Source organism: Cryptomeria japonica, chromosome 2 (assembly GCF_030272615.1).
Source record: "Cryptomeria japonica chromosome 2, Sugi_1.0, whole genome shotgun sequence".
Classification (NCBI taxonomy): domain Eukaryota; kingdom Viridiplantae; phylum Streptophyta; class Pinopsida; order Cupressales; family Cupressaceae; genus Cryptomeria; species Cryptomeria japonica.
In genome coordinates, this window is record NC_081406.1 from 558,653,238 (window position 1) to 558,670,776 (window position 17,539).

At 32.8% G+C, this 17,539-nt stretch overlaps 1 protein-coding gene across 2 annotated transcripts in view; it reads left to right on the forward strand.

Moving 5' to 3' along the window:
- LOC131038042 (nicastrin) overlaps positions 1–17,539 on the forward strand; it is a 160,143-nt gene that overhangs the window by 47,056 nt on the left and 95,548 nt on the right. The window contains exons 2-10 of one of the 2 annotated variants that reach the window (XM_057970324.2): positions 333–446; positions 1,091–1,208; positions 2,013–2,095; positions 2,208–2,284; positions 2,513–2,590; positions 5,415–5,486; positions 5,629–5,702; positions 6,267–6,399; positions 6,520–6,591. In XM_057970324.2, coding sequence (XP_057826307.2) covers positions 333–446; positions 1,091–1,208; positions 2,013–2,095; positions 2,208–2,284; positions 2,513–2,590; positions 5,415–5,486; positions 5,629–5,702; positions 6,267–6,399; positions 6,520–6,591 — 821 coding nt within the window. The remainder of the gene's footprint in view (positions 1–332; positions 447–1,090; positions 1,209–2,012; positions 2,096–2,207; positions 2,285–2,512; positions 2,591–5,414; positions 5,487–5,628; positions 5,703–6,266; positions 6,400–6,519; positions 6,592–17,539) is intronic. The other variant, XM_057970325.2, reaches the window with a different exon arrangement.

A 17,539-nucleotide genomic window follows, 5' to 3' on the forward strand; every position in this document is an offset into this window, starting at 1 on the left:
ACTTGTAATGATCATCAGTATATAATTCATAACATTTTCTTTGATTGGAACAAATTCTTGTACTGCAATATTATCTTGAATGGAGCAAACTGCAATGTCATATATTTGTTTGTGTAACTGAATATGGAGGTCGCATGGAATGTCTTTAACATTCATACTTTTCTGTTTTGTCCTTGTTGGATTTTATTCTGCTAAAAAATAGCCTAACCCCAAATATTCTAGAACATTTAAATTCAAAGTTTCAATGCTTTAATCATTTTGTTTGGGTAATTTATAGTGATTGTAACATTGATAAAATATTTTGGCTTTCATAATGCCGTGTTCTGTGACAGTACAACGTGGCACATTAGAATCTGTTCCAGAGCTTGAAAAGGCTATGTATGTAGGAGTAAATGGAACTCCTTGCGTGAGGCTTCTGAATCTATCAGGAGAGATTGGGTGTGCGAGTAAGTTTTATTCTCTTCCAGTACAATCGTTTTTCTTCTCATTTTTAACCAGATTCTTATCCTAATCAAATAGATCCCAAGTCTTCCCAAACTAATCCAACTGTATATCTTTTGAAGGTATTGTGTAATTGGCTTTAGTATTTTTATTGCTTAATGTCAATTTACTAATTAGCAAAATTAACCAAAATCCAATCAACGTGATGTCTCTAAAGGTAAAAAATCTATAATTTTAAATTTATAATGCAAGTCAAGAAAACAAAACAAAAAGTTATTTCAGATTTTACTCTTGTTTCTGCAACATAGCAGCACTCATTGTACCCGTTTTCGAGTGGACGGTCATAATTTTAATATATTAATGGATTTGCATGAATGGTTTTCTTATCCTACATCAACGTGATGTCTCTAAAGGTAAAAAATGTATAATTTTAAATTTATAATGCAAGTCAAGAAACAAAACAAAAAGTTATTTCAGATTTTACTCTTGTTTCTGCAACATAGCAGCACTCATTGTACCTGTTTTCGAGTGGACAGTCATAATTTTAATATCTTAATGGATTTGCATGAATGGTTTTCTTATCCTACATTGTGACTATGCTTGTGATATGTATCTTAAAGTCACAATTTTGAAGTTTTCTTATCTGCAGATCCAGGTCGTGTGAAAATTACAGCTCCATTAAGGCGGCTTGAAAAAGCCAGGGATCAGCTGGATCAACGTTCAGCAATTCTTTTGCCATTACATGAATTTGACAATTTCTTAAACAGGCAAGTAGCTTTGAATAGACCCATTTATTCAGTCTCAGGCATTTGCTTCTACAGATATTTATAGCTTTTTTCATGAAAGTTTATTTGATCTCCTTTAAGATTCCAAAAAGAGTAATGTGCTTCGCATTTGAAGATTCTAAATCATTACTATTTGACTGTCTATAAAATCAAAATTTAAAGAAGATAAGATTCTACTTACTGTGGAATGTTAGAAACTTAAGTTCTATTCTGCTTTATTTGGTTTATGTTACTATCTGTTTGCTGGATGGCAATGAGCCTGTGATGCCAATTTTAGGTGGACCACAAATCAAATGGGCATGTCTACAAATAAAACTTTCCTGGGAATTTTGAAACGGAACCATATTCAAGATGGATTGACACATTGATGAGATTCTAATTCACTTGTTTATTTTTTTATTGTATTTTACGATAGTAGATAGACCAAGATTTGCATTTTTCATTTAAGTTTGTTTGATCTCCTTCAAGATTCCAATGTGAGATTTTTTCTCCAGTTGAAGGTCTTGAATTATTACCATTCTACCATATGAAATGCAAAAAAGATAAGATTCTACTATTTTGGAATTTTAAAATCTTACAAGTCTATTCTACTTTATTTGGTTTATGTTATCATCTGTTTGTTCGATAGCAATGAGGCGGTGATGTAAATTTAGGTGCACCAAAAATCAAATGAGCTTGTCTACAAATAAAACTTCATTGAGAATTTTGAAATGGAATTACATAAAAGATGGATTGACGCATTGATGAAATTCTAATTCCTTTGTTTACTTTTTTGTTGTATTTTAGGGTGGTAGATGAACCAAGATTTGCTCAGTATGTAGCAGGTCTATTACTTGAATATGAGCCCAAAAACCAATTCCAGGGATCAGGTAACTAAGATTTAAAGTTTAAACTGTACACCAGTTTCATAGCTTGTATCCTCTTCAATTTAATACAACATTCTTGTCTACTTTGATTACCAAAATTCTCTCGGATCTGCAGGGTTTTCTCCGGACAAGACATTTCCACAGGCAGAATTTGCCCCTTACAAGAACAACACATATCAATGGAATCCTGTTGTAAGTCTTTGTACCTTCAGTTTTTCTATGGATGTCAGCATGTTCACATTCCCGCTAGTTACTGTTAGAGATAAAGAAAACATTAAGAATATCTATGGTATGCAGATCTTACTGTTGGGTTCCTTCATAGGTCCAAACTAAGGGTTCCTTCATAGGTCCAAACTAAGGGTTCCTTCTTCAAAGAAACTTGAAGTGAAAGATAAGTTTGTATTTGGTGATTCATTTCAGGGAAGCAGTATCCTGTATCATAGCTACGACTTTCCTGTATTTATGCTCTCTCAGGAAAGCACTGAAGTTTTGCAAAAGGTAACTCCTCAACTTCTTGGTTATAATGCTTCATTCTGTGCCCCCTTAAAAGATTTTCTTGCTATTTCTGGCTTGTATCTGTCATTTGAATTTTAAAACCTATATGGAGAAAAGTTGAATTGGGAAACACCCATAAGTTGAGTAAAAGACTTGAATCTGTTGTGGATTTTGTGTTTGGTGGGTTTGACTTTCAATTTCCAAGTTTGTTAATTATTTGATTGATGATCCCTCATGAAAACGAGCCATTTATAATTCCTTGGGATAATCATATCAACAAATGTAATATAAAAGCATACAATGAGAATTTTCAGAATGGCAGTGGAATTAGGCTGCACAACGAGCAGATATTGTAAGATACCCCTACAGAGGATGAGAACAATATTCCAGAATCTACTCACTTTGTGGATGGGGAAGAGGGGTATTTGTTTTCTTTAGTAATTGTGCCTCAAAATCTTGATGAGAAAATAAAAAAACTGAATTATTACTTGGCGTTAAGAGATTTTATGTTGAATTTCTCTCTAATAGATGCATTTATGCAAGGCTATTGCTCTAAGTAAAGGGTCTAGGGATAAAAAGTCTAATGTTTATCATGTAATTCTCAGAGCACAATCTTGATTCTGTATTCATTCCCCATAGTACAAGGTTTGGAGCATCACAAAACTAGTGTTGCAGGGAGATGTGTCTCACACCCCTTGGGACGCATCTCCAGTAGTGGGGACGGGTGCAGAGACATCTCTCACGACAGGAAGTGTCCTGTTTGTGTCTCCATGTGTCCCTCAAAGAACAAAAACCTAAACATGAAAAAAATTCTAAAAATGAAAAAAAAACTCTAATAATTGTTAAAAAAAGCTGTCATTGATCGCTGTTCTTACAATACACTTCAACACTGGTTGTTTTATTGTCATTTAGAGTGTGAAGGACTGGAAGAAATCTTTAAAGGGGACTAGAAGTGATGGCAGCACAATGATTGGAAGAATGTCAACTAAAGAGAGAATGGATGGGATCCCACACTAAGGCCCATGCAGAGGCTTTTAGAATACATGCTGCACTCGATGCATAAGGCATACCTCTTGGTGCATGAAGATTTGATGAAAAGGTGGGATAGATACATTGAATGTGATATCAAGGTGATTTCATTCGATGTTATAAGAGAGCATTGAATTTGTTTCCTATTAGCAACAGTTGTAGAGGTAAGGGTAGAATTTTAAAGCAAAATGTTTAGGCTAAATTGAAACTAGTTAATAAAATTGTTAACCTAATAAAATGTATGATAAAATTATAAATTTATAAGTTTATGTTAGAAGTTTAAAACTTTTAATGAAATTTATTAAATTTAAGTTAAATTGTTATAACTTATAATCTATGTTCAACATGTCACTGGCTTTAAAACCAAGATCCCCATTCCCAGTGACTTTTTGGAGATGGTGGGATGGCAAGAGATTTCCCATGTCTGTTACCAAATTTTCCAAAATGCTGAAAAGTTACTAGGACATGTGTGGAAAATACATAACATCAAGGGGGATGTTGGCTGTCCCTGGGTGACTGGGACTGTCTAAGATGTCACTCAACTGTCTTGGGGACATTGAGTTGTCCTTGATGCTGAAATATTTTTTAGTCATGTTTTCTGCTTGAATTGTATTTGTTTTCTTGACATGTGAAATTGGTGGGCAGCAAAGGTGATGACAATGAAAAAGGCAATGAGCATAACAGACATCAAAAGGTGATTTATTCATTGCAGACTTTTCAATGGGGCTATAGTATATTACATGGCCTATTTTGGAGACCATAAAATGCCAATCCCTTTAATTTGTTCGGTTTGATTAGCCAAAGACTGGATGAACATGTGAGTTAAAACAGAAGATGAAACACAAGGTAGTGATACTCGATAAGTAGAGTTCAATCTATGAATTAGGATTAGAGTGACCTTTCTCCCTTGTTGAGATACAATTAGTTGCATATACATGCTGCCCTAACAGTAGCTTATTTCACTTTTTGTTAACCGTATGATTTACCTTTAATATCAGAAGTTTCACCATAGTAAAACCAAATTTCAGAGTATCAGAAAGAAGTCATTTTTTCCTTAAGCTGCCTTGAACTTCCAAAGGGGTAGAATGAAAAATGACATCTTGCACACATTCTCTATTTGGGAAATAGGTGTTAGAAGGCAAGAGATCGCAATTTGCATTAAATTATGTAATGAAATGGGTATTTGGAATCAGCTTTTGACAGAAATTGAAAAGGACATTCACACCAGTTAGATTTAATATTGAATTAGATATATAATATTAATGTTTATTCTTAAATTTTGATGTCATGTATTGTTAAATTTGTAGAAACTTGAGTATATATATATAATTCCCCTTGCTGCCCACAAAAAATGGCCCCTCCGACTGTCATTCCTGAAATGCATCTCGTGCTGTCATGCTACCCCTGTCCCCAAAACACCCTGGAACATAGCTTATAATGTAATCATATAAATTTATAAACTATTAAGTTTTACAATTTAACTTATATTTACTAAATTATAAAGTAAGAAGTTTTAACTTCAAAATTTGAATTATTTAAATTATATATTTTTTTCTATTTAAAATCTGAGCTATCTTGTTCATTTTTCCTTGTGGTAACAGTTAGAAATTTAGATTCTTCCCAGAGAAAGGCTAATTGACAGAAGATTCTCAGGCATGGAATAAGCTATGATAATTGTAATCTAGCTTGCTGCTATGACCTGTTAGTTTATTGGTTCTATTTCTCAATTTAGAGAATTGGCCTCTGCAAGATGAAAAGTCTAGTGGTGCAACTGATGTGCTTCTTTTATCTCATACAGGTTTCTGCATCCAATAAAAAACAGAATTTCAAGTATCCAGTAAATGTGGCAGAATTTGATCTAGTCATGCAGGTATATACCTTGGAAATTGGTGAATGTATATCAGAACTTTTCTGATTGTTTTAACTCGTGTGCTTTTGAATGTATATTTTGGACATTTACGACAAAAAGTAATCTTGTGTGTTGGAAAGTGATTAAAATTTTGTTGATCCAGACAACTAAATCTGGCACACATGACTCTCGCTCCTGTCTTGAAGAAGGATCCTGTTTGCCTCTTGGAGGTTACAGGTTAGTCACTGTTAGCATTCTTTTCTCTGTGGATTCCTTTTGGTTGCATCTGTCAAGCCTGCAGCTGGTAAAAAATGTTTGTTTGCTATTTCAACTCTTCTTTGCAGTGTTAACCGAGTCTGTAATATGCCTGGATATTAAGATTTAACTATCCAAGGTGTCAAAAGATAAAATTTTGTCACAACTGGTTACAGCTTTTGAAAGTTTATGATGAATAACAGAATCAAGAAAATGAATACATTATTGTCCTTAAATGACCTAAACTATTTATTGGGGCTGTAAATGATAATACATTTAATAAAGCAATGGAGTACTTAAGGTATATCCAATTTAAGCTAACCCTGTAGCTTGAAAGTTAGTAAGAGATAAGAAAACACTGCTGAGCAAGTGTTTACATTCTATCATTTTTTTCTATTTGAATAGTATATATTCTCAGTCTTAGAATTTCTGTTCTGATTTGAATTTTTTTCTGTATAATTTTATTTTGCTGCACCTCTTTAACTGAACTCTTTTGGTCTCTTTATGATTTTAAGCCAAGTACATGTTCTGGTGACTATAATGCAGTGTCTGGTCTTCACTTCCGCCCATTAATGTTTCATCTTCATCACCAAAGAAGCCTATTATACTGGCAATAGCAACAATGGATTCTATGTCATTTTTTCGAGACAAGACTCTTGGAGCCGATTCTCCTTTGTCTGTATGTAATTTTGTAGTCCTATAATTCGATTTGGGTACATAGCTACTTATAACAATCTTATGAATATGACATGCTTATGAATATTAATTGTTGACATCTGACAATTTCGAATATACCCAGGGATTGATAGCGTTGTTGACGGCAGTTGATGCCCTCTCACATGTTGATGGAGCAAGCAAATGGGAAAAGCAGGTCTTAACTCACCCAATAAACCCCTTCTTCCAATAACATTCAAGCATGCAGTTATAGTACATATTATTCAAGCATAGTACATATTCTGTAAACCACCCTGATATATGGATGCTGACATATGATTGTATCTTTTGCTGATGTTGTTTTGCTGCATACATGTTGCTTATTTATTACATTGTTATTTTTGTTATGCAAGGTGATGGATCGCCTTTGGCCTCTATTTTATTGCTTTTCAAAGAAATTACACGTTGTTAAGTGGTCTTTTACATTGTATGTTATTGAGCTAAATATGTCTGTTAACTGAAAATTGAGTTGAGTACAATGGCAACAAGTGACAAAATTTCTTTCACAGTTGCTAGAAGTGCTTTAACAAGAGTTGTTCTGTTTAGACCATACAGTATGCACTTGAAGTGCAAATATAATCTCCTTAAAAGGTACATGTCCACTTTGCTGAGATAGATGCCATTGAGACAGTCTGTTATCATTTGCTATTCACCCATAGGTGGTAGGGTTTGTGTTGCATGTGGGTTCAGCATACTTAATGATAAAAACCTGGATGACTGGATGTATCCAAAGTGGGGTAAAGCAATAATCCAAAATATTTGTTTTAATTGATATGATGGTAAGAAATCCAAAGGGACCAGTACATAAAGAAGCTGTTGGTGTTGGAAATAAGCCACACCCGGACCGACGATGGACTGGTCCAAGAGGGGCCATTAGCTCAGTGGTAGAGCACTCCAGCAGCGTATGGAAGGTCCTAGGTTCGAGTCCTAGCTGGTCCATGTCTCAACATGGTATCAGAGCCAGGTTCAGGTTAGGAGCCCCAAGCACACGAGAGGTGTGGCTTAAGGGGGGGTGTTGGTGTTGGAAATAAGCCACACCCAGACCGATGATGGACTGGTCCAAGAGGGGCCAGTAGCTCAGTGGTAGGGCACTCCAGCAGTGTATGGAAGGTCCTAGGTTCGAGTCCTAGCTGCTCCATGTCTCAACAGAAGCAACCCAAGTATAATTGAATAAACCTAGGGTTGAGCAAGAAAAACATAGACAAGCATATAGGTTTGAAGATTTTAGGTTTGATGAAGCACAACATATGCTACTGAATGCTGTTTCCCACAATTAATCAAATATTTTCCCTTTAAAATTTCTAAGAGTAAATGAATAGGATTAGAGAATACAAAATCAAGACTTAACTTTTTTATGAACATACAATGTCAACGCAATAGAGAAATTGAAACACTGATGCAAATCCACTGATCTCAAACTCTTAATAATGCAAAGATAACAATGAAACAATACATTAAAGAACCCTGAAATGTAGGGCCTCTTTGAACAAGTGTGCAATGACTACTAAAATTCTCAGAATTCAGAAGTCTGTGGTTTGGTATGAGGATGAAAAGTGCTAGTGACTCTAAATAGGTTACTAGCAACTCCTCAACTGAATCCTATTAGTGAGCTGAAAAAAATAGCTAGAGGAAAATGATCATGATGCAGTAGTTGAGAGAGGTATGCAAAAGTAAGCTACATGTTGAGGTAATCCAAGAGCTTTGTTTGTAAAGCTGAAAGATTGCTTTTAATGTGTAGTGACAGCTAATACTTTTAACCAAAGTTGCATGGACACAGATACAAATACAGATATGGATACGGTATCGGATACAGATATGGCTATTTTTGAAAACCCCCAATATGGATATGGCTGGATACAACATTCATAAAAAACACATACACATATTTAACACAATTTTCTAAGTGATTAAAAGAGAATTTTGTTACTTTAAAAGCAATACAGACACATTATTGCTACATAAATAATTCAAAGTTGATTCAACAATTTACAATATATCAAAAATATATACAAAGCAGGTCTTATAATTAAATTAACAATTATGTCAGTTAAATCTAATAAAAAATAAAATAAAGTAAAATTTAAATATAAATTAAAAAATATATATCTAAATACATTAAAAGTTAAATTTAAATATAAAGAACTAAATAAACAATAATAATCTTAACTTAAAAAATAAAAATTTACTTCCACATTCAAATTTTTAAATCTTAGTTTAAAAATTTAAAACTATAATAAAATAAGTATTTATAAATTAAAAAAAAATAATATTAAAATCGAAATATTAATAATTTAGTGAAGAATGGGGTAGGGGCCCTTGTTCAATTAGTCAAAGCATCTTGTTGCGGGCAAGAGGTCACAAGGTCCAATCTCCACTCTGTCACTGTGGTATTGGAGGGCATGTTGCACCAGCATCGCTGGTCACGTGAAAAAAATTTACCAAGCGCATTGCAGTTTATAGAGGGGGCTACTCGATTCTTGGAGTCTATAAAAAAATAAAAATTAGTGAAGAATAAACAATCAAATATATATTAATAAATTTTAGTTATATTGAAAGAATAATAAAAAAAAAATTCTCTAACATTTAAACAACATAGTATAAATATTAAAATACAAATTTAAAAATTAGAAGCAATTTTTTTTAAATTTGTAAAAATTAAAATGCCAAAAAAAGTAGTAGAGTTGCATTGGAAGAAGACCCAAAAATATTAATCGCTAAAATAGAAAAATGCTTCATTTGTCTTCCTCATTTGATGTAGGTTTTGTTTATACTAAAATAAAATAAAATTGCATAATTGAATCTTTTTTTATATTAAGTTTAGGAAGATTCATGTTGGATTTAAAAAAAGAAAAGATCACAGTATCCGACATGGGTGGAAAATCATTGTTTTTTGAGCACATGTGGGTAAGGTATCCAATGTGAATCCACATTGTATTGTACCTGTATCCATATCGAGTATGGGGATACATGTGCCCAGGGAGGGGCGGAGCCATATCTGGCTGCTTTCCTTTGAACATTAGTGAGGTGACCCAAGAGCTTTGTTTATAAGGCCAAAAGATTGCTCTTAATGTGTAGTGGCAACTAATACTTTGAACAATAGGGAGATTAGATTATTATTAAGGGATAATTTCTTGATATAATAATGCTTTATGAGATTTACTTATAATTGGCTATCTGAAGTTAAGAGAGAGGGGTCTCAACATGTTGTATATTCTAAAATAGGTATGATATATCTAAAAATGCTGAAATTAGCTTTTAGACCTGCCATAGGACTAAAAGAAGATAATCTGTACTTGTATTGGTGCCACAACTTTATTGAGAAAGGTATAATGTGATAATAAGAACTCCAAATGATTCAATACATAAAGAAGTAACCCATGGATAATGGAATTAACCTAGGGTTAAGCAAAAAACATACAAAAGACACATGCCTAGGTCTTAAAAGGGTGTTGGTCTGATCAAGCATAGTATGCACTACCAAATACTATTTGCCACAACTAATATATGTTTTTCCCATTTCTTAGTTTTCTGAAAGTAAATGAGTAGGATTAGAGAACACAATTTTGAAGACTTTGTAACTTGTGTATGAACATACAACATGAATGCAATATAGAAATGGAAACCCTGATGCAAATCCAATGAACTCAAACACTCAATGACACAAAGATAACAATTGAGCAATGTGTGAAAGAACTCTACAAAGTAGGGCTCCATAGAGCAAGTTGCAATTATCAGTAATAGATGCTAGTGGGCCCTAAATAGATGCTAGTGGATGACTAGCAGCTCCTCAACAGAACCATATTGGCGAGTTGAACATAATAGCCTTGAGAAAAAAATTAGTTGGGAGAGGTATGCAATATCAAGTTACAAATCCTAAATAACTTCTTATGTGTAGTGGTATCGACTATTTCAATAAATACGGAGATTACATTATCATGTAATAGATAATTTGATAGTAAATTTTGATATTTTTTGTATTAATGGTTCCCTAAAATTAAGAGAGACAAATGACTGTCATATACCCTAAGAAATAGGCATTGTGCATTTGAAAAATGTAGAAATTAGCTATTAAACCCCACAATATAATCCAAAAATGATGTGGCGTTACCAGGGCTTTCTTGAGAAAGTCATTGCTTGATGGCTAGGTATCCAGATGGATCAATGCATAAAGAGGTAAGCTAAGGATAATAGAAAAAACCTTAAGATTAAATGAAAAATAGAGAAAAGGGGCAGATTTAGATTTCTAACAAGGTTCCAAACTTTCAGTGTATGCCACACCCTTTCCATAGGTACCCATACCATTGTAGCTGGTATGTATACGAGTACAGTATGACAAGGATACAAATTGAATGTTGTACCCTACTGTACCCAGACTTGGAGAAAATTTCAAGCCATGTTGGATATGTCCAGATTCAACATCCTAAAAAATTGTGCTGTATCTATATGGTGAAATTAAAATAAAACCCTCTGTACTAGCTTTTCTTATGCTTTTTTTTGCTTGCATCAGTCATGTCCAATCCTCTGCCCTTGATGAAAAGACAATTGCATCCTGTGCGTTAAGATGTTGATGAGATCACTATAACATTTTCTTAGAAGTATTTTTTTGTGCACAACTAACGAACAACACAACTGACAAGGAAAGAAATATTAAAAATCTAAGTTGCTGGTTCTGGTATGGATTTTGGTTTGGGTCCATAGATTCAGTTTCGGATCTAGCAAGCTATTTTTGGGAGTTGGGCTCATTTTGGGTTCGTCTATATATGTGTGTGTGTGTGTATACATATATGTATATGTATGTGTATAGATGTACATATATGCATATGTATATGCATTTATGCAGCCTAAAAGCGGGAATTAAGATTTGAATACCACATAGCATCGTATAGTCAACAAAAATATCATAATCTCAATTGCCAATTAAACATATATGATAGAATATTATAAAATATTCATTGTTCAAACTTCAAGTTCAATATTAAAATAGTAATATCAAGCTCAACAATTAGGTTTGAGCATCATATTGATTTTCTAAATCATCAATATCATCATCATGATTGACATTAAATGGTGTAGGATCATTTGAAGAACTGCAAACAATGCAACTGCCACTCACACTAAAAGTATGCTTGCTTTCAGACCCCTCAAGTGCAACATGTTGTGAAGTGGAAGCATCCACGTTAATATGCTTTGGCTTCATATGCCCTTTCCTTGTAGCCATGTTTGTGCAAAGGGAGGTTCAAGTTGGAATACACATATGATAAGTTCTCTACTCTTTTTGAGTGCAATTTGTTGCACTTTATTGAGTGTATAAAACTTCAAAGGGTATGTGCTCAAATTCCTCTTAGATGTAAATGAAATGGTGACATATGAAGATAAAGTAGTGAGATAGAGTCATACATTATAAAAATTAAAATTTAAAAAGACTATAAACCAAATTTTAAAGATTAAATATTAAAATTTTTAAAATTTGTGATAAAATTTTGATTGCAAGAGGTTGTAGGTGTTGGAATTGTTGGCCATGGAAGTACCACCAATTGTAAAAATTCTTCTTAAACTTATCACGAAGAGCCTCAATGCTTTGCCCATTGGAGCATACAAAATCAGTGAATTCACTCGTGACTACGTGTTGCAATCAGGATTAGGGAAGAGTTTAAGAAATGTCGCCTTCTACCCTTCAATAATTTTGTAATCTTTATATGGGGCAATCCTTGTTGGCATAGAAAGAATCTTAGTACTATAGTATTTTGGATTCAATGCAAAGGCAAGAAGATGTAATCTTGTGGTCATGGTGTTCCATCTTTCCTCGATAATTTTGTGCACTTGTTTAAAGAAAGTTTCTTTAGGGTTTTGCTATTTCTCATTAATGATAGTTTTCATCTTATGAATCATTGAGTCAATGTCATCATATATCTCCCAAGCAAGGCTTGTCCATGTTAGTGTAATGAATTATACTCCAAATGGGTTTAGTGAACTAAGAGATACTTGGCATGATCCCACCAAGAGTCGTCTAGAATCATCTGTTTAATATTTGTTGCCCTCTTAGTGTTGTTTTGCCTCCCTCCATATGGTCCAAGTTTGGCTAATGACCATGCTAGAAAGTGCCCGTTGAACCTTTATGAGTCATCTCAAGACAATTATGTTAAGAGGTGAAATAGGTCTTAGTAGCCTATTTAAAGATAAAAATAAAAATAATTAAAAACAAACTTTAAAGAAGAATTAAAATATACAATCAAATTATGACTTAAGTAACTAAGTTTATTTTTTTTTCAAGTAACTAAAGTGAAACTAAAATATGTAATTTTATATTGCTTCACTTATCTTCAATAGCTCCAGTTTTGAAAATGATCTAAATAGGCCTTGCAACATGTGGTGGTTGGTGACAAATCTTTTGATCTCTATAGCTTGTGCATACAACTCTTTGATCCAATCAATTTTGTAGCATAAGATTGAGAGAGTGGATTGCACAAGGTGTCCAAAAGATGTGTGAATAACATTCCTCAACCAATAAACCAACAATTGTACAATTCTTTGTGTTGTTTGTTGTGAATGAGGATATTAGCAATAAATGGGCTAATCCTTCACGTCTCTCTCATAGTCCTTGACTTTCAAAAACATTGCCCTTTTGGGGACACTGCTACTACATTGATCAACGACTTATTTTTAGCTTCTTTACTCATAAAAAACAATGGACACCCTTGTCTTGGCCCATGAATCCCATGTGTGCTTCAATGAATCTTCCACAAGCTTGATCTCTTTGTCCAATAAGGTGCCACACGCCTTTTTATAAATTGGGTCCTTTTACCTTTTTGGAGCTTCATTGCCATTTCTTGCCCATATGGTGAGTGAACAATATTGAAAGCCAACCCTTTTGCATAATTACATTTTGCTATATGTTGATTGGCAACATGTCAACTTTCATTTTGAAATGTCATAACTCTCATTTTGAAATGTCATTTCCAAAGGTCCCTTTGGTCGCTTATTTGTAATGAGTTCTTTAGGAGTGGCCTAAAATAGGTGTCTCTCTTCCACAAAACGTTGGGATTAGATCAAGGAATAGGGGGTTTGATTCTCTTTGCTAAAGGACGATTTTCTCTATGGCCTACTAGTTCATCTGCTATTGCTTGCTCTGATAGCACATGTGCATCATTTTTTCTAGGGTAAGCTTTCATACCTAGTTCAAGAATTCCACACAAATGTGCTTTCACTTGACCATATGAACTTTAATACTGATATCACACCCCTTGCAGATCCAAATATAACCCTCAACACTTGGAGCTGACTACATCATAGCAGCATTTTCAAAGTAGATGAATCAGATCTGTTTTGAATTTAGGTTGGTTTGTGGAGCTATAACTATTTATCATTATAATTCCTATATGCAAGAAATTTTAAACAACACATTCACAGCAAATAAAATTTAAAAAACAAAAAATAGATATCTAAAACCTAACACTTCTATTTTTTTTCACAACGATACATTCATAGAAAAATGAAAGAAAAGCAAAGCAAAAGAGTTTGTTTCATGTTTATTAAACAAAAATGCAGGGAAAAAAAACTTATTTTCAAAAATTTTCTTCTATGATCTTCTTGGCAGCTAATGGACACTTGCAACTGTGTAGGAATTGCAATGCAGTTGTTGTGGAACCTTCAATAATTAATGTTCATCTCTCTTTGTTGAATGACAAGCAAGAACAAAAGTTCAGCCTTTTGGAATGGTATTTGTCTTTTGCAATAAAAATGAGTTAAAATAAGTGTGTTTTGGTGTTTGAAATGCTTTAGATGGCATTTTTAGGATAATGAATTCATTTTAGGGTGACCAGATTAAAAGTCAAAGGGGGAGAAATTAAGAAAATAAATTAATAACCTTAGGAATGTCGATGATTTCACTTGGATCTGCTTGGATCCTCCTGGAGTTCACTTGGGTTTGGGGTAGGGGAATTGGACTCGATCATAGATCTGGTTCGAATTGGACTTGAATCTAGCTAGTCCCTTCATAGATCTGGTAAAATAGTTAAAAAATGACATTGGATCAAAGTCGATATCATATATTGTCACCTTGAAAGTCCCAACAGCTCATAGAAAGTCAACTTTCACCTTTAAAATTAAATTATTTTTTATTTTTATTATTGTTAGTTTTTTGCTAATATTTCTTTTTTATATGTTTAGGCTCATCTTTAATAATTGAAATTGTTGTTTTAAATTTTTATATTTGCTAATTTTTTATTAATATTAAAATCTCTCTCTCTCTCTCTCTCTCTCTCTCTCTAGACACTTTTTTTTTATAATTGATATATTTAATTAATTTTAAAAATTTTAGATGTGTTTCGGCAAAACTAATAGAAAGTTGACTTCTCACCTTAAAAAAAAAAATTATTATTTTAAAAAAAATTGTAAGTATTTTTTTTTTATAATTGTTATTTTTTATTAATATTGATTGTTTTTTTTGTGTTTAGGTAAACTAAATAGAAAGTTGGCTTCCCACCTTTTAAAAATTAAAGTAGTTATTTTAATTTTTTATAATTCTTATTTCTCATTAATATTAAAATTTGTATGTTTTTTAATTTTAATTTTTATTAATTTGATTTTATTGCTTGTAAAGTAATGAAAATCTCCTCATATATATATATATATATATATATATATATATATATATATTGCCATATTAATATTAGGGGCCTCGAAAAATAGTTGTATCCATATTTGTGTCCATGCAACCTTGGTTTCTAAGGGTGTAGGTATGATAAAGGAATATACTATCAAATACTACTCGCCACTTGATTTTTTTAAGCTTCTTTAAAAAATTTGAAAGTAAATGAAAAGGATTAGGGAAGCAATTTTCAAGACTGGTTTTTGTATAAACGTACAATGTGAATGCATTAGAGAAAGAAAAACCTTGATGTAAATCCACTATGAGATGACACAATTAGTGGTTTTAGACCCTCAATGATGCAAAGGTAATGATAAACCACTATATAAAGGAATTTTACATGGTAGGGCCTCAAGTAGGTATGCAGTAACAACTAATCAATTTCTTGGAATTTTGAAGGTCATGGTGTAGTATGAGGCTAGGAGGTGCAGTTAATTCTAAATGGATGACTAGTTGCTCTTGAATTGAATCCTATTGGTGAACTGTAATGCCCCCTTTTCGGGATGATGTGGTTTATGATTGGATTAGTCTATTATTGGCCCTTGTAGGCTAAGATTGACGATTAGAGGGTCCCAGTTGGCAGTGCAGTAGGCATATTCCCATTTCGGAGGTTAGAAGTGTTCAGGATTGCTCTTCGTTTGGTTCAGTTTGGCCTTCGTTTGACTTTGTTTCACACACTTACTATTTATAGTTAGTATTTGATTGAGAGGGACCCTTACTATTTTTAGTAAGGCAGTTGGATGAACAGTGGACGCAGTGGGCTACCCTATGGTGTTTGGAGAATTGAGAAATAATGGTTATTATTGGAGTTATGATATTTTAATTTTTATTAAAGTTATACTTTAATAATAATTAATTATAAGTGCATAATAATGATTAATATTTGGACTTTATAATATAAGGGACATTTAATGAAATAAAGTCAAATATTAATACATTAGTTATATCTTAATGTTATATTTGCACTTTACAACTAAAGGGCCCATTTATCATTAAAAGGGGGCCATTTAATTAATTGTGTGAACGCCTAGGCCAAGGAGATTATATTAAAATATTAAAGTGCAAGCTCATAATTTAATAAATGCAATTTAATGAGCTTTTTGGAGAAATTCAACTTCATGAAAGATTTATAAGGTTGCCAAGAGGAAAATCGATTATTATTGAGCATTTGTTTTGATAAATTATATTCTGTGAGGAGAAGACAAGGGTTTTCTACCTTCATCAGCCATTGGGAACGGAATCTGTCATTGGTTTGCAATCTTGAGGCTGTGAATGATCAGCTGAATCATTGCTTGATCATGGACTTCATCCAGAGGTTCAATCTATGCAAAAAGGCTAAGTTACCGAATCGGGTACGGATACGGGTACGGGTACGTAGTTTCGGTACGCGGGTACGACAATATTTTTTGGAGGAGGTTGGGTACGTTTTGGGTACGCCTCTTTAATAAACATCTGAAATCATAAATATATCCATATTTAATACCTAAAACTTTAATGTCATAATAATATAGATTTATATTATATTAAATTTATAATTTTATTAACTATTATCTTAATACCATATTAATTTAAAGTTATTTGATATTATTTAGTTTTTAAACATGTTAAATATTAATAATAAATATTTACAAAATAAAGTAGAACTACTTAATATAAATACTACTTAATAGGTCATTCATAAAATAAAACATGTATGATAATAATATAAATAAAATTAACAATAAATATTAAATAATATTTAATTTAATATTAATTCATATAATTTAATATAACTAATTTAAGTTTAAATTTAATAAACAATAGAATTTATTAAAATAATTGTAAGCTTCTTAATGTTGTTAATAATAATAATAATAATAAACGATATTAAATTTAATAAAATTCTAATAAATCAAAAACCTAAAATTAAAGTTAAATCTTATATAGAGTAATTAAAGGAGAATAAGAAAACGCTTCCGCACATTTGGTTTAATCTCCGACCATCCCGACGGGAGGCTATTCGAATGGATGAAAGAGTGAATACACCCCACCGGCTACTGCTAGGATTGAAGCTGTTCGAATGGAAGACTATAGATATTCCGACAGCAAGGGTGGAAGAAATGTTTAAGTGCGACCTGAACAGAAGAGTAGTTGTCTCTGTAAAACGCATGCAAACCATGCCGTCGAAGTCTTGCTAATCTGCTACTGCTTGCAAAAATACATTGAAAAATATTGTTGTTTAGGGTTGTGGTCATATATTTTATGGTAAAACGGTTAAAGAAAAGTCTGAAATTTTTTATTTGACCATTGGAATCGTTGTGAAAACCCCTTGTATGGGTTGGAATCGGCCAAGTACGTTGCTTGATGATTCCAAACGAATCCACCTCAAGAATATCGTATCCAGCCCGATTCTACAGACGTTTGTATCCGAATCCGATTCAGAAACGCATCGTACCCAGATACGTGAGGATTTTCTGCC